The sequence below is a fragment of the Sinocyclocheilus grahami genome, unplaced genomic scaffold, assembly GCF_001515645.1.
Source record: "Sinocyclocheilus grahami isolate Dianchi unplaced genomic scaffold, SAMN03320097.WGS_v1.1 scaffold1071.1, whole genome shotgun sequence".
Classification (NCBI taxonomy): domain Eukaryota; kingdom Metazoa; phylum Chordata; class Actinopteri; order Cypriniformes; family Cyprinidae; genus Sinocyclocheilus; species Sinocyclocheilus grahami.
The window spans coordinates 253215-276336 of record NW_015506250.1 but is presented as its reverse complement, the minus strand read 5'-3'; the positions used below and the strand labels follow the sequence as shown (position 1 = coordinate 276336).

General features: G+C 38.3%; 1 protein-coding gene across 2 annotated transcripts in view; it reads left to right on the top strand.

Moving 5' to 3' along the window:
- psmd1 (proteasome 26S subunit, non-ATPase 1) overlaps positions 1-22155 on the top strand; it is a 57383-nt gene extending 35228 nt beyond the window's left edge. Inside the window, exons 17-26 of one of the 2 annotated variants that reach the window (XM_016251826.1) lie at positions 2499-2613; positions 6039-6155; positions 11211-11313; positions 16421-16482; positions 16742-16849; positions 19219-19311; positions 19442-19528; positions 19614-19805; positions 20145-20308; positions 21987-22155. In XM_016251826.1, coding sequence (XP_016107312.1) covers positions 2499-2613; positions 6039-6155; positions 11211-11313; positions 16421-16482; positions 16742-16849; positions 19219-19311; positions 19442-19528; positions 19614-19805; positions 20145-20291 — 1024 coding nt within the window. In that variant the 3' untranslated portion in view covers positions 20292-20308; positions 21987-22155. Of the gene's footprint in view, positions 1-2498; positions 2614-6038; positions 6156-11210; positions 11314-16420; positions 16591-16741; positions 16850-19218; positions 19312-19441; positions 19529-19613; positions 19806-20144; positions 20309-21986 lie in introns of both variants that reach the window. The other variant, XM_016251827.1, reaches the window with a different exon arrangement.
- Positions 22156-23122: the final 967 nt, after the last annotated feature.

Below are 23122 nucleotides of genomic sequence, written 5' to 3'. Positions count from 1 at the left end.
ATGCGTGTGTAAAGTAAGACAAAACTGTTTATATAAATGTATATATATATATATATATATATATATATATATATATATATAAGTTTTGTGGGGACAGTGAACTTTGACATTGAATGAGTGCAAGTTGTACATATATTGTACATAGTACCTTTTTTTTTATTAGTATGTTTAGTACTTTTTCGTTAGTGTTTAAATCATGGATTTCTGTTTTTTGAATTTATAAATGTACTATGCATAGGCATGTGTATATAGTGTGGAGCGCAAACATTGTACTTTTATTTTATTTATTTATTTTTTTGTAAATGCCAAATTTATCAAATTGGCAAGTAGTTATGAATGAATACCAGAACCTATTGAATGCAAATCTAGACTTCTGTGTGAAACAAATGAAGCTCCAGTCTGAATCTCAGATGAGCCTCTAAAACCCAAATGACCAGTCAGGATTAGATTGAATAAATGGCCGTGGATGAGCATAAGACCCTGGCCAAGATTTGTATTTGTACAGAAGGTTCCCAACTTCAATGTTGAAACTGTATTTCCCAGCTTGCCAAGTTCGGCCCTTGATATCCAGCGCAAAACATTAATTCCAGCCTGATGAAAGATTAAGTCAAATCCTTTTTATTGCTAGTTGGCATTTTAAATTTAATTCAGTTTATTTTAAATCAACCTGGTATTATACAAACTATACAAATCTGGTTTTGCGCAATTAATCTCTGAGCACATTGCAATCGAATGATCTAGATTAGTCTGATTTAAAGATTAGATATTGATTCGATTTCATTCCATGTTTACATAGAAAATATAGATATATGCGTCTTTTCTTATGTATAGTTTGATAATATTTGATACTTGATTTAGTTTGACGCATTTAAGTATCTAGATTGGAGCTTAACAATATCTGTGTTTCCATTTCTAATTTGCACCAAACTTTTGCGTTATTTAATAAATGTCGATAAAAAAAATGCAAAATGACGCGTTTTTATTAACGGATGTTATGCTAAACTAAAACGTCTTTTTTTTTTTTTTCCCCTCTCGCCAGAAGTCATGGCGACGGATGTTGCTAGGTTTACGTATGCCACAGCACTAACAGTTGTTTTTAATCGAAGGGTAAGCCAGGTGACCAGTAAATGTGAAAAAAACACCTCATGCGAGCGTTAAAAAGTATTGCGATTTATATGGGAGTATTTGCAAAATTGGACGTATTTTCAATTCGCAATTTCAATTTGCGCAGTTTGAGGGGTAATGGAAACAGCTTATGAAACGTAATACTAGTATATAGCACTTAAGATTCATAATAATGGACATTGTTTACGTTATTGACCACAAAAAAACATTTATTAGGTTTTTTGGCAGAATTTCTATATCAGTGCATCCCTAGATTGATTGATTGATTTTTTTTTATTTTTTTTTTTAATGTAAATTGCACATTCTTTTAGAGTCAAGTCAATGAGAAGAGCTAATTCTCTTTAATGTAATAAGTTTGCTCCCTTTCAGTGACTTCGTGTTATGTGACATCTGAGTGTTGGCATAGCCGAGGATTTAATGAGGAAAACGAGGCTGTTATTTGATTACTTTATTCCTGCATGGCCATTTAGACCTTCAGGCTATTTAAGAGTACCATTACCGCAGACTTAAACAGAAGATTTACATAGTCTTGCAGTAAAGGTTTCAAGGACATGTTTCTCTTTTTTTTGTGCCAACCTGTAACTTCAGTTCTGGAAGAAAATAAAATGGAGGGAAAATATGGCATTTGGCTTTTCTTTCTTTCTTTTTTTTTTTTTTTACACAAAATGATGTTTAACATATAATTTGAATAGGCATTCACATCATAAATCATCTATGTAACAAGTTTAAAATAAGTTTTACACTGTTTGCAGTATTTACATGTGTGGTTATATTTACGATTATACCTTGTACTATAGCTATTTCAAATTTTTTTTTAAAATGTAGCTAGCTTTACTGTAGTTTAACAAATTCAATCTTGTTAATTGGCTTGTCATTTGGTAAACTGAGTATGTTCCTCAACACTCGAGTTTGCATAGAAATGTATATTTATGTTCATAGAGAAGCTTTCTATACATATCATTCAACTGTATTAAAAGCCAAAGAACCACATTTTGAACAATAAAACATCTATTATGCCTTTGTACCAAAGTACAAAATATTAGGCCAGAAAGTCTTGTCACATTTATGGCCTAACAATCCCATTGCCATAATTTTATGGTCTTGTTCATAATAAACTCATGTGCATACTTCAGATATGCTTAATGAATGGAAACCGAAATAACCATGCTGTACTGTTTTATCGAGTTAGATTCTTTTGTTACAAATGTCAACTTGGCTGCACACCAGTTTAATAGTTCCTTTGCATAAACTTTGTACAAAGAACTAAAGCCTCGCATTCCTTCAGTCGATCCGAAGTATTACTGTCAGTGAAAATAAACCGTTTGGAGAAATGGATGGTCTTTGCTTCAAGTGTTTTGTGTTTGTGTCTACAGGACTCCAGAACAATGTCCCAGTGTGGTTTCTCTGCTGTCTGAGAGCTACAATCCTCACGTCCGCTGCGGCGCTGCAATGGCTCTGGGCATCTGTTGTGCTGGCACTGGGAACAAGGTGAATTGTGATGAATACTGTATCTGTACTCAGTACTCTTAGTTGGTGTCATTGAATTAGCTTAATACATTTAATCATTTCAGTATGTTAATGTTAATACAGAACAATTTCAGTACTAACACTTATTTTACTAGGTAAATATTAATTCAGATATGAAAATAAATGTAAACAATGGAATGAACAGTAGATGGCGTTAACTTTTAAACAGCTTCATCTAGGTTAATAATCAGTTCAATTGTATACCTGCTGTGTATAGACGTTTCGGTAACACTTTAAAATAAGGTTCTATATTTAACGCATTAACTAGTATTAGCTAACTATGACAAATACAGTTGTTATAGTGTATTAATCTTTGCAGCTGTTCATTGTTAGTCCATGTTAGCTCAGGTTCTTTTAATAGTATTAATAGATACGACTTGATTTTAATAATGTTTTATTAAATGTTGGAATCAACATTAACTAAGATTATTAAGTGCTTTAGAAGTATTTTTCATTGTTAGTTTACGTTAACTAATGTGGTTAACTAATATCAACAAAAGGAACCTTAATTGTAAAGTGTTACCAATATTAGTTCAATAATTTTTTGTTAACTAATAATTGTAATGCTAATTTATGCAACCTAAAATGTTAGAAATTAACATTAAGCTAGATTTGTAAATGCGGTTTAATTTTTAGACGAGTCATTTGTGCACAAATCGGGCATGCAATATAACGATGTCAAGAGTTATTTATTTGTATAACGTTTTTCACATTCTTTTAAAGCAACTTTACATAAACTCCTAATGCTAATGTATAGAATATTGTAATATCATCTTCATGCCTTAGTCGCATTTAGTAGATTAGAGCTGGAAATGTTATAGCTTGTGATATGTATATATTGTACGTACAATATATCTCGCCCTATGTGAGTATAGTGTATGTATGCAGATAAAGTTGGGCATATATAACTTCATGTAAAGAGTTCTGTGATTTAATATAGTAACGTTTTGTTACGAGATTTGTTATATAGTATGTATCGCTTTATAGGAGTATACTGGAACTTCTAATTTATCAACAACATCCGTTTTTGTTCAGTCATTGTTGTTGCATTTGTGGCCATTTTAGTCACAGTCTGGAGCCCTGATATGACTGTTAAAGTTTAGACGGCTGAAAGATTATTAAACGAGTCTGTAAGACAGCTGAGCAGAATCTGCCAGGGCCCAAGAGAGATGTTTGAACTGTCTTACAACAATCCTGAGTGATGTTATTGGCTCTTCTGCATGCTCAGGTCGGTTCTGCGACTAATTGCATTACCAGTGGAAGAGTCACAGATGGCACATTTACCTCTCAAGTGGAGATGAGATTAAAACTGATGCCTTGGACTATGTTCTAGCCATTATCCACTCAACTCCCTCGTTGGGTGAGCTGGAAAAATGGAATTTGAAGATTGGTCTTGACTATTTAACTTATAATAGCTCTAATCCAAATCCCCCTCAGGTGTCCAAATACAGTCATGGGCGGTTTTGTGGCGAGCCAAGATCTCCCACACTTTCAATTCTGTCAGGCCATTTAAATGGGTCACAAATTCAGCTTTGGGTCTGTAATTTATACACCTGGTCGTTTTACTGCAATATAATTTCTGCTTTTGCTGTCCCGACAATCCTTTTTTGGCTCCATCTGTCAAACAAACTCTGGTTTTATTGTAAATTAATCGTTCCAAACAACTGCTGACTCAATCGCGGAAATATGCATAATGATGGGGGTACTGTATGTGGTGTAATGTTACCTTAGCTCTCAATGAACTGTGAGCCAAATTTGCTGTTTTGGGCTCTGTCTTTAGTGTAGTTGTAATTCAAAATGGTTTGGCTTTTAACTTAAAGATCAAATGTGACACTAAATACCCATCTTAAACCAAACTAAGGGATGGAGAGTTCATGCACTAGGGGTGTAACGGTGCTCGTATTCGTACAGAAAATTTTCGGGGGCGGGTCTCTTAGTTCGGTACTCATGTTTACCGCACAAATACTAGGGCTGGGACAAGAAATCGATGCATCACGAATCGAGAAATGATTCCGCATCGATTCTGAGATTTTCCGAAGACGTCATTCTCTTTTGAATCGATTCTGAGCTTAGTTTTTAACAGCAGATGCTTCCAGTTCCTTACTCACGCACTATTTAAACCTAAAATAATCAATTATAAAGTTCGAAAAGGTTAAAGCGAATTACAAGGATGTTCAGTGGACTGTGTTGACATTAATCTCGCATCATAAAAGCCGATGTGCAAGTACATTTAACCACTTACATTACTCAGCCGAACGCACAAGCACTCTTCTTCGTGAGCATTTGAGTGTCCGGTTAAAAACTAGCTTAGAGCGGCATCTGTTGTTAAAAACTAAGCTCAAAATCGATTCGAGAGAGAATCACGATGCATTCCGAAAATCTCAGAATCGATCCACGAAATGCGATGCATCGATTTATTGTCCCAGCCCTAACAAATACAGCATTGTTTTAATCACTGCACGAGTGGAACTTCATTGGGAACTTGCAGTTTTATATATTGTTAATTTTGATAAGAAACAAAGTCTCGTCTTTTAAATGAAAAAAAAAAAAAAAAAATTCTGGAAATTCAGACAATAAATGCCGTTTTGGCACACTTTGTGGCGCGACAGATTGCTGTATAAACACCTCAGATCAAACGGCAGCACAGAGCGCGAGTGAGAGCAATCATCCCTTACTCTTTACCACTAGTTTTACCGTGAAATAAACATAAATGAACATCTCATGCCTCACGTAATCGGTATCAGTATTTCAACCACGAAAAGATTTCAATAAAACAACTTCTAAATAAAATGTCACGTAGCATTTCATTTACCTCTGGCAAGCCATCAATGTCCACAGCTTGTTAGTTCACTAAAGAAATGGAGTCTAGAGAAGAGCATTTTGCGAAATATTGGACTACTGTATATACTCATTATATTTTTTATTTTATATATATATATCTTAAGAGCATAAGCCGAGGTACATTTTTGTCCCTAGGAAAATTATTATAATTGAATTTATTTAAAGAAAGAGAAATTTGTTCCGTAAACCACTGTTTAATAAAAAAAAAGCTATTTTATGTTTAGTCTTTTCCCCCTGCTGTACCGAAAATCATACCGAACCGTGACATCGAAACCGTCATGTTTGTGTACCGTTACACCCCTATCATGCAGTCTTTCTTTCTCTGTGGCTGGCGAATCATAAGTAGACAAATTAACATGGCTACTTCCCTTCTGTATTTTCAGGTCTGCCATATTACTGTGCCTCAAAGTCAAAGATGATTAGATACTTGGGAATCTGATGAATTTGTGGTTTAGGCTAAACCATTCAGCATGCTGCGTCAGGATATGCTTCTGTTTTTCCATAATCATAATTCATATGCTTCCGTTGATGATTTCCTTCAACAGGAAGCAATCAATCTCCTGGAGCCCATGACCAATGACCCGGTGAATTACGTCAGACAGGGTGCGCTGATCGCCTCGGCTTTGATCATGATCCAGCAGACGGAGGTCACCTGTCCAAAGGTAAGGGGAATGTGTGGTTCGGGTTAATTATTTGGCTCTTGGGATTTGTAAGTGTTTTCAGTCCTTGCCTGACTGCAATATGTGGCACAAAGCTACAAAATCACAGGAAATGTTTAATATACATTCATGTGGATCGCATGCTGCACCAATGAGGTTCCAGATTAATGGATGTACATTACCTAGAGGAAGTTTTTGTGGGCTTGAGAGACTACACAGACTGAAAATGAACAATAGTCTGTAATTTTACTGTTTATTATAGATTCTAGCATGCACCTAAAGTCATAAATACTCACCTCTTATAATATCAGACATTGTCGAATCATTTCTACAATGTGGTTGTGTAGTCACGGTACATTTGGTTGTTTCTTGGGGTGATTTCCCTTCGGTTTTACCACATGATTATTACTGGGCTGCGAATTTTACGTCCACATGAAAGTAAAATTGATTTGAAATCCCTGTTTTATGGTGTAATAAAAGGCAGGAGTTGTAATGGCAATCGTTTCTTAAATATCCCTTCTGGGCAGACTTTAATTCATGCTAGCAGCATGTTTTATGAGACTGGCCTTAAAATTTGGGGAGAGAAAGCAGAGTATGATTCTCATAAATGCCTTAGAACAGACTTCATTTAACTGTGTGTTTACCACTGAACCAAAATCTAAATGTTTCTTTAAAGGGGTCATATGATGCGTTTTCAAGTTTTCCTTTCTCTTTGGAGTGTTACAAGCTGTTCGTGAATAGATAAGATCCCTAAAGTTACAAAGACTAAAGTCTCAAAACCAAAGAGATATTCTTTATCAAAGTTAAGACTCTTCCACACCTACCTAAAACGGCTTGTTCTAACACGCCCCCACATATCTACCTCACTATGTGGGAAGATTTGCATAACGCCGCCCAAATGTTCACGCAAAGAAAGGAGTAACTTTATTGTTGCTGCCACCACCGCCATGTTGTGAAGACGCTGTTTTTTTTTGTGAAAGCGAAACTACTTTGTTTGGTCTTCCAAAAGAGTACACGACTAGAAATCAGTGGTTAAGTTGTATTTACAACACTGTTCCAGAACACTTCAACCCATGACAAGAACAGCATGTATAGTTATCTTCATTGAAGTGAATTAGGTTTAAATCGCCGTCATGCATGAATGAATGATATTTTTGCAATTTTACACATAATAATCCACGATGATCACATTACACCAAACTGAAATTGCACGTCAAAATAACACATTGTCAATATTTTTTGAGACCCCCCAAAATTTCATAAATCACGTTTTCAGGGGAGCCCATGTCTTATTGAGGGGAGCCGAGCTCCCCCTAGCTCCCCCATAGTTCGAACCCTGGATAGGAGACAGTGATGCTTTTTTATTTGTCTTCGTGGAGCAACGAAATTGTAGGTAAAGTGTACGTTTTTTTATATTAACCTTGTGTTTGTTGTACTCTTGTATAAAAACAATATCTACTGTTGGTATATAATGTCAACAAGACTGCAGTCAGCTGCTGCACTCGGCCGCTGTTACTCAGACCAGCTTAGGCTGGCCGCACACTAGACGATTTTCTATCTATCTATCTATCTATCTATCTATCTATCTATCTATCTATCTAGCTATCTAAGGTGTGTAATAATCATGACAGAATTATTTTTTTTAATTGGAAATGTATAAATATGTAGACTTTAAAAATATCATATAATATAAAAAATTAGTTTCATATGGTAACATCTAAATTGGTGTTGTTCAAATGTATTTGCCTATTAATTTGGCGAATGAATCTGATCTAGTCTCATCAATTAAATGTGATATCTGGGATCTGTTGCATTAACAGCTTAGACTAGTATTACAAGTTAACATGATGTGTTAAGTTGGACACACCAGCATGATCTCATATGGAGCTCTAGTGTTTAGACATTTGCTGTTGACCAGGAATTTCTAGACAAGCACCATAACCAACAAGTTACCAAAAAATATGTCCATGCTTCACTTTAACTGCACCTTATCACTGGAAAAGATTACGTAATTGTAGTACAGCATATAGTTGAGGCGATCAATTGTTTTCGATAAAGGTCTTTCGCCTCTTCTACATTAGATGAAATAGTCCTCTTTCAAAACCACTCACTCTGGCTGTAATTCAGTAATAGGTCTACAGTTATTGTAGTTACTTTGCTGCAGTTTGCCTGTTATCTCTTATGGCTCTCCTATTAATATAACTCTCCTATTGTCTGTAACTATTGAGTCCAAAAAAAAAAAAAAAAAAATTCTGGAAATTCAGACAATAAATGCCGTTTTGGCACACTTTGTGGCGCGACAGATTGCTGTATAAACACCTCAGATCAAACGGCAGCACAGAGCGCGAGTGAGAGCAATCATCCCTTACTCTTTACCACTAGTTTTACCGTGAAATAAACATAAATGAACATCTCATGCCTCACGTAATCGGTATCAGTATTTCAACCACGAAAAGATTTCAATAAAACAACTTCTAAATAAAATGTCACGTAGCATTTCATTTACCTCTGGCAAGCCATCAATGTCCACAGCTTGTTAGTTCACTAAAGAAATGGAGTCTAGAGAAGAGCATTTTGCGAAATATTGGACTACTGTATATACTCATTATATTTTTTATTTTATATATATATATCTTAAGAGCATAAGCCGAGGTACATTTTTGTCCCTAGGAAAATTATTATAATTGAATTTATTTAAAGAAAGAGAAATTTGTTCCGTAAACCACTGTTTAATAAAAAAAAAGCTATTTTATGTTTAGTCTTTTCCCCCTGCTGTACCGAAAATCATACCGAACCGTGACATCGAAACCGTCATGTTTGTGTACCGTTACACCCCTATCATGCAGTCTTTCTTTCTCTGTGGCTGGCGAATCATAAGTAGACAAATTAACATGGCTACTTCCCTTCTGTATTTTCAGGTCTGCCATATTACTGTGCCTCAAAGTCAAAGATGATTAGATACTTGGGAATCTGATGAATTTGTGGTTTAGGCTAAACCATTCAGCATGCTGCGTCAGGATATGCTTCTGTTTTTCCATAATCATAATTCATATGCTTCCGTTGATGATTTCCTTCAACAGGAAGCAATCAATCTCCTGGAGCCCATGACCAATGACCCGGTGAATTACGTCAGACAGGGTGCGCTGATCGCCTCGGCTTTGATCATGATCCAGCAGACGGAGGTCACCTGTCCAAAGGTAAGGGGAATGTGTGGTTCGGGTTAATTATTTGGCTCTTGGGATTTGTAAGTGTTTTCAGTCCTTGCCTGACTGCAATATGTGGCACAAAGCTACAAAATCACAGGAAATGTTTAATATACATTCATGTGGATCGCATGCTGCACCAATGAGGTTCCAGATTAATGGATGTACATTACCTAGAGGAAGTTTTTGTGGGCTTGAGAGACTACACAGACTGAAAATGAACAATAGTCTGTAATTTTACTGTTTATTATAGATTCTAGCATGCACCTAAAGTCATAAATACTCACCTCTTATAATATCAGACATTGTCGAATCATTTCTACAATGTGGTTGTGTAGTCACGGTACATTTGGTTGTTTCTTGGGGTGATTTCCCTTCGGTTTTACCACATGATTATTACTGGGCTGCGAATTTTACGTCCACATGAAAGTAAAATTGATTTGAAATCCCTGTTTTATGGTGTAATAAAAGGCAGGAGTTGTAATGGCAATCGTTTCTTAAATATCCCTTCTGGGCAGACTTTAATTCATGCTAGCAGCATGTTTTATGAGACTGGCCTTAAAATTTGGGGAGAGAAAGCAGAGTATGATTCTCATAAATGCCTTAGAACAGACTTCATTTAACTGTGTGTTTACCACTGAACCAAAATCTAAATGTTTCTTTAAAGGGGTCATATGAAAGTTGCAAAGACTAAAGTCTCAAAACCAAAGAGATATTCTTTATCAAAGTTAAGACTCTTCCACACCTACCTAAAACGGCTTGTTCTAACACGCCCCCACATATCTACCTCACTATGTGGGAAGATTTGCATAACGCCGCCCAAATGTTCACGCAAAGAAAGGAGTAACTTTATTGTTGCTGCCACCACCGCCATGTTGTGAAGACGCTGTTTTTTTTTGTGAAAGCGAAACTACTTTGTTTGGTCTTCCAAAAGAGTACACGACTAGAAATCAGTGGTTAAGTTGTATTTACAACACTGTTCCAGAACACTTCAACCCAAATATTCAGATGTGTGCAGCACATTTTATGGAGGACTGTTTCCTGATCCTGGGAGAGTAGACTACAATGCCGGCAGTTCTGACTCACAGTCTGTAAGTACGTTTTCATATTTAAAGGATTTGCCACTGATGATTCAAACGCGAGTTTTGGGCAGTGTAGAGTAGGGCTTGTTGTTTGTCATTTCTCCGATCACAAATGCAGACGTGGTTTTATGTTAACGCAGCGCGAATGCAACGCGTAATAAGGCAGCATAAGCCATTATAATCCGTAACTATGTCCCCACTTGATGCAACAAATGCCTCGTTTGTAATGGGTTTTAATGTTTTTGTCTCGTCGCTCCGGCCGGACAGGGCATCACAGCATGGTGAGGGGCGTAACGTTTCCGTCACACGCTTGAGGTATTCGGACAATCACAACGCTCTGAATAGCTGGCCAATCACAGCACACCTCGCTTTTCAGACCGATGAGCTTTGTAAAAATCGACGCGTTTCAGAAAGGCGGTGCATAGAGGAGAAACAATGTACAGTATGTGGAAAATAATGTGTTTTTTGAACATTAAACGGCATAAACACATTTCATTACACCAAATACACAACATAATGTTCTTATTAGCAACATCATATGACCCCTTTAAGATTTTGGAAAGCGAATTAAGTCATTTCACACATGAATCTGTATTTACCTTGTCAAATCCCTGAGAAACCATCTTTTAAATTATGGCATAAGACCAGAAACATTTAAAATAAGGTACGTTTTGATTTCACGTCTTGTTTCCTGTTCTCGTTCATTGTTTAATTTAAACCCACAATTGTCGTATATCAGAGATCAGCTGTACATTGGCTCTTTCTTTCCATAGGTGAACCAGTTTCGACAGCTCTACTCAAAGGTGATCAGTGACAAGCACGATGATGTGATGGCCAAATTCGGGGCCATCCTGGCTCAGGGCATCCTGGATGCAGGTCAGTATCAGATGTGAATATTTAAGGTTTCTGGACTAGACTTCATTTCATTTATTTATTTGTTTATTTGCATTCTGCCTTACCTTATTCTCATTAATGGAATATAAAGGAAAAATGCTTAGTAGAATTTGTTGAACTATCTTTTTAATATGTGCTTTATCAAACAAAAAGCCATTGTATTACAGTGTTTTTCAGTATGCATTCAAATTAGTGCTGGGCAACGATTAATCACAATTAATCGCATCCAAAATAAAAGTTTGTGTGTACATAATATGTGTGTATTGTGTATGTATATATAAATACACACACATGCATGTATATATTTAAAATATGATGTGTTTATATTAAATATTCATATATATATATATATATATACAGTGGGTACGGAAAGTATTCAGACCCCCTTAAATTTTTCACTCTTTGTTATATTGCAGCCATTTGCTAAAATCATTTAAGTTAATTTTTTTTCCTCAATGTACACACAGCACCCCATATTGACAGAAAAACACAGAATTGTTGACATTTTTGCAGATTTATTAAAAAAGAAAAACTGAAATATCACATGGTCTTAAGTATTCAGACCCTTTGCTGTGACACTTCTTCATTTCTTCTGATCATTCTTGAGATGGTTCTACACCTTCATTTGAGTCCAGCTGTGTTTGATTGTACTGATTGGACTTGATTAGGAAAGCCACACACCTGTCTATATAAGACCTTACTGCTCACAGTGCATGTCAGAGCAAATGAGAATTATGAGGTCAAAGGAACTGCCTGAAGAGCTCAGAGACAGAATTGTGGCAAGGCACAGATCTGGCCAAGGTTACAAAAAATTTCTGCTGCACTTAAGGTTCCCAAGAGCACAGTGGCCTCCATTCCTTAAATGGAAGACGTTTGGGATGACCAGAACCCTTCCTAGAGCTGGCCGTCCGGCCAAACTGAGCTATCGGGGGCGAAGAGCCTTGGTGAGAGAGGTAAAGAAGAACCCAAAGATCACTGTGGCTGAGCTCCAGAGATGCAGTCGGGAGGTGGGAGAAAGTTGTAGAAAGTCAACCATCACTGCAGCCCTCCACCAGTCGGGGCTTTATGGCAGAGTGGCCCGACGGAAGTCTCTCCTCAGTGCAAGACACATGAAAGCCTGCATGGAGTTTGCTAAAAAACACCTGAATAAGATTCTCTGGTCTGATGAGACCAAGATAGAACTTTTTGGCCTTAATTCTAAGCGGTATGTGTGGAGAAAACCAGGCACTGCTCATCACCTGTCCAATACAGTCCCAACAGTGAAGCATGGTGGTGGTAGCATCATGCTGTGGGGGTGTTTTTCAGCTGCAGGGACAGGACGAGTGGTTGCAATCGAGGGAAAGATGAATGCGGCCAGGTACAGGGATATCCTGGACGAAAACTTTCTCCAGAGTGCTCAGGACCTCAGACTGGGCCGAAGGTTTACCTTCCAACAAGACAATGACCCTAAGCCCACAGCTAAAATAACGAAGGAGTGGCTTCACAACAACTCTGTGACTGTTCTTGAATGGCCCAGCCAGAGCCCTGACTTAAACCCAATTGAGCATCTCTGGAGAGACCTAAAAATGGCTGTCCACCAACGTTTACCTTCCAACCTGACAGAACCGGAGAGGATCTGCAAGGAGGAATGGTAGAGGATCCCCAAATCCAGGTGTGAAAAACTTGTTGCATCTTTCCCAAAAAGACTCATGGCTGTATTAGATCAAAAGGGTGCTTCTACTAAATACTGAGCAAAGGGTCTGAATACTTAGGACCATGTGATATTTCAGTTTTTCTTTTTTAATAAATCTGCAAAAATGTCAACAATTCTGTGTTTTTCTGTCATTATGGGGTGCTGTGTGTACATTAATGAGGAAAAAAATTAACTTAAATGATTTTAGCAAATGGCTGCAATATAACAAAGAGTGAAAAATTTAAGGGGCTCTGAATACTTTCCGTACCCACTGTATATGACATATACATGTAAATATTTTCAAAATATATACTGTATGTGTGTGTCTTTATATATACATAAATATACTCAGTACACACACATATATATTATATAAACAAAAACTTTTATTTTGGATGCGATTAATTGTGATTGTGATTGATCATGATAATTGCCACAATTGTAAAATATTAAATAAATACAAAATGCTAAATAAAAAGTCACAACACAAAAAAGAGAGAACTTTAAATAATTCCGTATTTAATATAATCTCGTTTCTTTTATTCCTTTTGGTTTTGGGTTCAAGTTAACAGTTTGCGGTCTCTTAAGTCAGCTCTAAAATATTTGGGAATATATAGATATTGCCAATCTTTCTGGGTTAATGTGCTTTATAGAGTCTTATCTCAAATAACTGAATGGTTGGGTGTTCTGTGCTAAATGTGAAGGTGAAAACAAACCTTTTGTATGCATGTCAGGGCAGGTAAGTCCGTTTAAGGCTTTGTGATAAAATGCTGATAGGATCGGGACAAGAATGTGGCATGCCAAACAAGATAGCACCAGATCTTCATGCCACTACAAGCAAATATCATTCACTCAGTCCCAGGGGTGCTTGCCTATTAATATTGAAATAATGCATCGACCTTCAAGATGCTCTTGCCCCCAGCTTCCCAAATATCAGCTTGTGTACAAACCCAGTACAAGTTATCACAGAGTCGGGAGAGTATTTCACATGGAGTGTTGTTTTTGCCCACAGTAATTGAATTTAGGACATGCTGGGACGGTGTTGCATCCTAATTATTTGTCTTACAGTTGGGCGACAGTTCTTAATATGGGGGATTTCAAGGTTTCAGTGAGGGGTCCATGCCTGAACACTTAATTGAAATACATAAGGCATACCACCACATGCTGACTGAACTTTGCTGCAACTTATTAAATAGCTGCTTTACAAAAACTTTCTTACACCGTGGCTCCAAAACCTAAGCTGCCTTCCAGTCTACAGCATACAATGTCCGCTTAAACAATATACACACATAGGCAGCAACTCCATGTGCTACACAAGTAGTGCACATCACGGAAAGCACACAGGAGAATCAACTCTCATTTGATTTAAGTATACTTTGACATCAGCATGTTGCTAAGCTAATATTGCAGTATTTCAGGAAGCATGAAAATACACAGCGTACTCAAATGTTCAAGTTTGACATTAGCATGTTATTAATGTACGACATTACAATTATCCAGTAAGCAAAAAAAAAAAAAAAGACCCAAAAAGGGTTAAACGAACATCACGATAATTCAATAGGCATAAAAATACACATTACTCAAATTTTGGATTTTGATATCTGCACTTTAGTAAGCTAACATCGTAACAGTCCAGTAAGCATAACATAGCACAAACAAATATTTGAGATTGATGTTAGCATATGGCTAAGCTAACGACAGTACTTTGATGGTACTTTCAAAGATTGAGTAATTAACTTTTTTTATTGGTAGTTTTTGGTATTGTATGAGTGATTCATGTTTAATTTTCTCCCTGCTTGTTCCACAACATCAGAAGGATTTCAGTGCATCCCAGTGTATTGTGGGATTGTTGCTTTAAAATGTATCCTAACATAGGTATTGTTTAACAAGTATGCTGCTTAGTTTATGGAAGAGCCTTTGTGTCAAGGACATGCCTATGATGCCTTAAAATGCTGCCTATGTAGGCACCTCACTAGGTTTTATAAGAAAATGTACTAGTGATACCTAGGGACCACTGAAAGCTCTTGAAATTATGCATGAATAACATTTTGAAATATGTCTTTTTTTTTTTCTTTTCTCACTTGATTCATGGCCTGGTTTGGTAGAGAGTTTGAACTCTTGGTTTATTGGTTGTCACATATGACACAGCATGATTTAAGTCACTGCAGTCAAAACAAACAATACAGGCCATAATTTCCCTATGCAGTTGCAGTAGATGCCAACAGATGCCAACAAACTGGCAGTCTGATCATTTAACGGGCTGTGACAGAAGTATGCTATTGTCTCCAATGCCTTTCATTCTGAGCCAGATTGATCCTCTAAACTTATGATACCAAACCTCTCTCCATTCATCTTCTTTAAAAGTGCATTGTTATGGACATATCCACATCTCTTTCCGGCCAGGCACTCATCCCTCACTCCTGTTATTGTCTGCTCATCAGGCAGTTTGAGGGTGGAGGAGTCTTTGGCCTTGACCTTCACAACATCTATTAATATCCCAATCCTGTATCAGCTCCATGGGCCATGCACCTCGACAGGAAAGGACATTTGAATGCTGCATTTGTTCATCAAGATATTACCAGTGCACACCTACACCATCCTCCTTTCAGCATTAAATTTGTGTGGCCTTTGCAATGCTGAAAAATGTACCTGTAATATTAACAAATCAAAGCCAGAATCCAAGACAAACCTTTAAATATAAGCATAAAGTCTGGTCCACAACATAATTTATTCTGGCAAAAAACAACCACTTAAGGTGCTGTCTCATTTACCACTGGGAGGTGAAATATTGCAGGCAAAGTCCAATAATTTAAGTACGTATCTGCACAATTTGGAGTTTTGTGTAAGGGCGAAAGATTTCAGTGCAGATTTAGCAAATTTGCTCCATTGACCAACAGGAAGCCGATTGGTTTAAAAGTGATTTGTGAGTCTGTGCCGATGGCCTTACGCCGGGCATCCCAAATTCAAATCCCGGTGTACCGACAAAACATGCTATCTATCAGATTGTGCTACCAAAAATATATTTGCGTTGTTTTAAGGGTAAGGGTAGGTATGGGTGTGTAGGTTTAGGGTAGGGGTAGTTATTGATATAAAAAAGCCTCAAACCACATGATTAAGATGCTGGTAGCACAATCTGATGGGTAGCATTTTTCGCTATCGATTTATGCTACCTATCTATTTAATGGGAGGTAGCACAATCTGAGCGGGTAGCACAAATCGTCAGAACACCGACTCGAGGACCTTTCCCGATCCCACGGCCCCCCTCTCTCTCCCACTTCACTTCCCGTCTACTCTACACTGTCCTATCGTAATAAAGACGCAATGCCAAAATTAAATCTTAAAAAAAGTGATTTGTGAGTTGAGAGTGTTTGGAGTTCCAGAGGAGCTTGCAAACACCATCTTTCTGATTCTTCTCAGGTGGTCGCAATGTGACGATCTCTCTGCAGTCACGCACAGGCCACACCCACATGCCATCTGTGGTGGGTCTCTTGGTCTTCACTCAGTTTTGGTTCTGGTTCCCGCTCTCTCACTTCCTGTCTCTGGCCTTCACACCCACAGCTATCATCGGCCTAAACGAGGATCTGAAGGTAAGAAGAAACGTCTTCCAGCCTATAAAGCAACACAGTGCAACCTCAACATGGGTGACTTCCCTCGTATATAAGAGAAACAGTAGGATATATTTATCTCCTGCATTGAAGTCACCATGAACTCAATGTAAAATTCTTAATGCCATCTGTGGTGGGTCTCTTGGTCTTCACTCAGTTTTGGTTCTGGTTCCCGCTCTCTCACTTCCTGTCTCTGGCCTTCACACCCACAGCTATCATCGGCCTAAACGAGGATCTGAAGGTAAGAAGAAACGTCTTCCAGCCTATAAAGCAACACAGTGCAACCTCAACATGGGTGACTTCCCTCGTATATAAGAGAAACAGTAGGATATATTTATCTCCTGCATTGAAGTCACCATGAACTCAAAATGTAAAATTCTTTATTTTTTTTAATGGAATACTGTAGTGTTTATTATAAATAATTTATCTGTGCACTTCATAATTTTTTTTAAATTCATGTGCCCTCATAATCGTTAATCAAAAACGTTAACCTCCCCTCCCCCTCAAAACGACTCATCTTCTCTTCCGTTCATGAGCTATGGCACAAGGGCGGAGCTAGTGACTGAGGGGTAAACAACAGGGGGAAAAACTGAAGCTGATGCTTTATAGAAATCAATGCATTGACCAGTGCTGATGCAAGCCATGGGGGAGTACAGTGCCCTTAACATTTAAAGGATATTAGGATATTGCCACAACATTACTCTTAGGACATCTCAAACAATTTTTTCATGAATATGACTTGACCTGATGGAGGACGCGCTCAGTCATTCAGGCAGTCTCTCTCTGCACGCGCGCTGTTAGGTATGTTTTGTGTCGTTGATCGTCCTCATCTTCCTCAATAAATAAAAAATATCTTCATGCTAGGGTGTCGGCGGTGAATCCAGTGGAGAGAAATCCCCCCCACAACTAACTGCAAACTGGCATTCAGATCTGCCTCCATTTTGTTAGCAACGCCCCAACTTCCAACGATCCAATCAATTCCCGAAGGACGAAATCAAGTCCCGCCCTCTCATTTCAGATTCCGTTTCACTCTGATAGACATCACAGTAGAGAAAAAAAAGACAATCGCTACTTCCGTTTCATGCCGACTTTAAGTGTCAAACGTTATTATCCCCATGTATCCAGCATGGAGCCAAACCATTAATCCATGCAAGAAGAACTAGCAGCAGTTGGAGCACGCGCGCTGTTAGGTATGTTTTGTGTCGTTGATCGTCCTCATCTTCCTCAATAAATAAAAAATATCTTCATGCTAGGGTGTCGGCGGTGAATCCAGTGGAGAGAAATCCCCCCCACAACTAACTGCAAACTGGCATTCAGATCTGCCTCCATTTTGTTAGCAACGCCCCAACTTCCAACGATCCAATCAATCCTTCAATCCCGAAGGATGAAATCAAGTCCCGCCCTCTCATTTCAGATTCCGTTTCACTCTGATAGACATCACAGTAGAGAAAAAAAAAAGACAATCGCTACTTCCGTTTCATGCCGATTTTAAGTGTCAAACGTTATTATCCCCATGTATCCAGCATGGAGCCAAATCATTAATCCATGCAAGAAGAACTAGCAGCAGTTGTCTGACTCTTTTAATTTAGGCCTGTTGTGACGGTTTTCATCTGTAAAACCACTCATGCTGCGAATGAGAGATACTCTTCAGAGAGAAGACATTTGCCTAATGGCTCTAAATAAACAGCATTGAGAGCTGCAGTTTAGTGCTCAGAGGTCAGCTGGCATGACTCCAGCCACTTGTTTTTGCATTGTAGGAGACTTTGAATGTGAAAATGTCTGCTTTAGCAGGAACATGAATCTGGATTTTGCATTAAGACATCTAGACAACTAGTTTAAGTATATAGTTGGACTGTCACACCATATAGTAAACTCCCTTCGTCCACATTGTTGCTCCCAGTTACACACTGGTGGCATCATCATCTTGAAAGACACCAGTGAAGAAGAGGAGGAGCTTGTGGAGCCAGTGTGTATCCAGCATGGAGCCAAATCATTAATCCATGCAAGAAGAACTAGCAGCAGTTGGAGCACTGGTAAAGTGGTTTGTTCAGGAGTGTCCAATCGTGTTCCTGGAAGGCCACTGTCCTGTAGTTTAGCTCCAACCCCAATTAAGCACACTTGAATCAGCTATCAAGAGTCTTCAGGATGCCTAGAAACTTCTCTGTAAGATGTTGGCCCTCCAGGAGCAGGTTTGGACACCCCAGGGTTAACGCAAATGTTCACATTGTTAAAACTAGGGAAAGCTGATGCTACCAAAATGGTCCCTTCATTGCTTGAAGCACACGTACTGCATGCTAGAGTAACACATTTTTGTTTTACTCTCTCAAAAACAAAAGCAAAAAAACTTTGTTCAGACCCTAGTGAACTTAGTGGCTGTTGCCTCTATGGGCAGCATCCTAACTGTCATTGAACCTCCTATGTGACTTATTTGGAAGGCTGTACAGGGGCAATAACTTCTGGTGTCATACAAATAACACTTCTCAAACAAACCACATAGGAGACTTGTTTGATATTAACCTATTTCTAAGGGAACAGCTTAAAATAAGACAATTGAAGTCTTTAAATCTACACTTTTCAATTTTGAATAAACTAGTTATTTCCTGTTAACAGATGCCAAAGGTGCAGTATCGATCCAACTGCAAGCCCTCCACCTTTGCTTACCCTCCACCCTTGGAGGTGCCAAAGGAGAAGGAAAAAGAGAAGGTCTGTTTTAACCCTTGTATCATGAACTCTCACCTGGCATGTCAAATCTCAACTTGATACCACAAACCAATGTTCCAATGTTCTAGTCCCAGATTTCATGGCATAACTTGACCCGCTGTTCTTCTGTCAGGTTTCCACCGCCGTTCTGTCCATCACGGCTAAAGCCAAGAAGAAGGAGAAGGAGAAGAAAGATAAGGAAGAGGAAAAGATGGAAGTGGTATGCATGTCCCACAGCACTTCCAGAAACCTTTAGTATGTCATGTACCGCAGAACCCCAGTGATTTGGTCTTTATCTGATGCAGGAAACACAGGCAGAAGCAGAGAAAGAGAAGAAAGATGAGGAGAAGAAGGAGAAAGAGAAAGAGAAAGAAAAAGAAAAGAAAAAAGAGCCAGAGCCAAACTTCCAGATGTTGGAGAACCCAGCACGTGCCATGCCCGCCCAACTCAAGGTCCTCGCCATGCCTGACAGCTGCAGATACCAGCCCTTCAAACCTGTGAGTCTGACTCTTTTAATTTAGGCCTGTTGTGACGGTTTTCATCTGTAAAACCACTCATGCTGCGAATGAGAGATACTCTTCAGAGAGAAGACATTTGCCTAATGGCTCTAAATAAACAGCATTGAGAGCTGCAGTTTAGTGCTCAGAGGTCAGCTGGCATGACTCCAGCCACTTGTTTTTGCATTGTAGGAGACTTTGAATGTGAAAATGTCTGCTTTAGCAGGAACATGATTCTGGATTTTGCATTAAATAAGACATCTAGACAACTAGTTTAAGTATGTAGTTGGACTGTCACACCATATAGTAAACTCCCTTCGTCCACATTGTTGCTCCCAGTTACACACTGGTGGCATCATCATCTTGAAAGACACCAGTGAGGAAGAGGAGGAGCTTGTGGAGCCAGTGTCTGCTCATGGCCCTAAGATCGAGGAGGAAGAACAGGAGCCCGAGGCCCCAGAACCCTTCGAATACATAGAAGAGTGAGATACGCCACCTTACAGGTACTTCCTCTACATGGACATAAAGGGCTTTTTTTTGTACTTTTGTTTTGTATATTGAATTTAAGTTGTTGTTCCCATTTATTTTAGTTTAGACTATTTGTTCATTGTGAAGATGCTAAACTAAGAAACATAAAATTTCATGAAATTCCGAGACAATTTTATGCAAAAGTTTGCGCGCACCTGATAGTTATCGTTTCAATTCATAATCTGCTAGAAGCAGCAACTTCATTTGGATAGAATTTATACCTTATGGGTACAGCAACATTTCAATTTTGAAATAACATTTATTGAATCAACAGAAACGATGCAATGTGAATCATAACAAAAACAGACAAGTGCAGAAGTTTGGGTGCCCCAATGGAATAATCACATCAATATTTAGTTGAGCCACCGTTTGCTGAAATATCAGTGGCTATAAGAAGCATCTACATGCTGTTAAGTCCCTGAATCCTGACTGCAGGTATTTTGACTCTTCTTCCTTGCAAAATGTTTCCAGTTTGATGGCTGTCGAGCATGAACAGCCTGCTTCAAAACAATGCATAGATTATCAGTGATGTTCAAGTCTGGTGACTGGGATGGCCATTCTAGAACATTGCATCTATGTCTGTGCAACTCCTTGGTAGATTTGGAGCAGTGCCTTGGGTCATTGTCCTGCTAAGACAAACAACCCTGGTGTAACATCAACCTCTTGACTGATTCTTGAACATTGTTCTTAAGAATTTGCTGAAACTGGGTGGAATGCATGCAAACCTCCACTCTTTACAAGGTTTCCAGTACCTGTGCCTGTCACACAGCCCCATAGCAGGATGGACCTTCCAACTTATTGAACAGTATTGAACCGCCATGTAAAGTGCTTCTGGTTGTTACCAGATAACTCCGTCTTATTCCAAAATAATTCTGGCTTGTCCTGATGAGCCTTTGCATACATCAAACTGCTCTGCTTGTTGGCAGTACGCAGAAAAGGCTTTTTCCAAATCACCCTTCCATTGTGCTGTTCCTCACGCAAGGTGCGCTGGACTGTACTCTTTGCAGGTGGTTTGTCTGTGACCACCTTTCAGATTTTTTATTTCTCAACCTACCACATCTTTCCTTAACAATGACCGTTTCTGTGGCCTTCCATTTTCTAACTCATATTTCTGACTGTGGAATTGTTTTTGTATCCTCCTAATTCATATTAACAAATTATCGTAGTTCTTTGGTCATTAGGGAGATCTTTTGAGGTCCCCATGTTGCTACTTTCCAGTATAGAATCAAGGAGAAGCACAACTAGCAATTAGCTACCTTAAAAATATTTTTCTATGATGGGTTGCACTTTGAGTTTGCAGTGTTAAGGTTCACTTTGCCAATCAAATCAATATTGTGTTGTAATTAATCAGCAACAAGTGACTACAGGTAATCAACACAATTGAAAGGGTGCCCAAACTTTTGCACAGCCTGTTTTTCACCTTCGACTTTTTCATAAAACTCAATACTGCTACTCTAAGTATTTCTGATGTCTGGAAAACTTTCTCTAGCTTTCTCTAGGAACTTCATGGTATATCACTAAAAATCTTTCTTATAAAGATATTATGCAGCCCCATGGGGTGCCAAAACTTTTACATAAAACTGCAGTGGTTTGTAGTGATCTCGTTACAACTCGGTGAAGCTCATGTGCTCATCTCCACTCTTTTTTTTGCAGGTGGTGTTCCGAATTGTGTTCACAGCGTGCACCGCTACATGTCTACTCAAATGCCCACCCCTTTTCCTTTTTTACGTTGTTTCCTCCACTTGGCCTATCGTGGTCACTTGGGGGATGTTTTACACAATGGTTTTCAGTCATTACAATAAAATATATATGGTGAACATGAGATTGGGTGCTTTTATTGTGGTGGATCTGCTGTATGCTTTATATGTATTTTTGGTATTGCCAATTGTTGCACAAGGTGGGTAGTTGACACGAAATGCTTTTGAGAAGACATGCTATACTATTTTAAACAGCATAACAAATTCATGTATGCAAATTGCAATATATAAAATGAGTGAAGACAAGTGGTTAAAATGTAAAAAGAAATGGCCTTTTATTGAGATTTAACATTTTCCCAAGGTCATCCACTCACTGTAGCAAATATCTTTTAAAATCTCAATTTACACAAAATACAGTTACAAAAGAATAACCAACTGTCTAGAGGAAAGACAGTTCACTCACATCGTTGTTTGAGAAACGGCATCAGTCATAGTGACAGTATTTTCTTGAAAAATACACAAGCCACCTTTTTTCATATACTGTATATCACAAGGTACTTTCTACAGAAACTACCAAGTGACTGTTAATGGTATGTAGTCAGAGGGGTTTTACCAACCTAAACTGACAGGAGGAAGCATTAATCACTTTTCCCCCGACTGTTCACTATATCCCCTAAAAGGAAAATATTTTGTCAAGGTGCTAATTTCCCATGTGTCTTTACAAAGTAGGTGGGATACTTTGACTTCAGGAAAATTGGCACCGTTCCGGAAATAAACTTGTATATCTGAAATTTGTGGTCATGTCTAAGCGTCTCTTTGTCATTTTAGGTAGTCTAGAATCTTGACCTTCAAATACTCTTTTTACAGAGAATTGATTGTAAATTCTGTCGTAACTGCAGAGATCTTCATTAGTTTTTCCAAATACGAAAAAGAAAGCGTTCCATAGTTCTTTTAAGGATCTTGCAATAGACCCGTCATCGTCAGCCTCTCTTAATGGACCGTGCTATTGTAAACTGCATTTAGAAGAGTGGCGGGTCAACGTCATAGCAAAAGCAGATGAAACCACTATATTATTACACTTTTATTATGTCA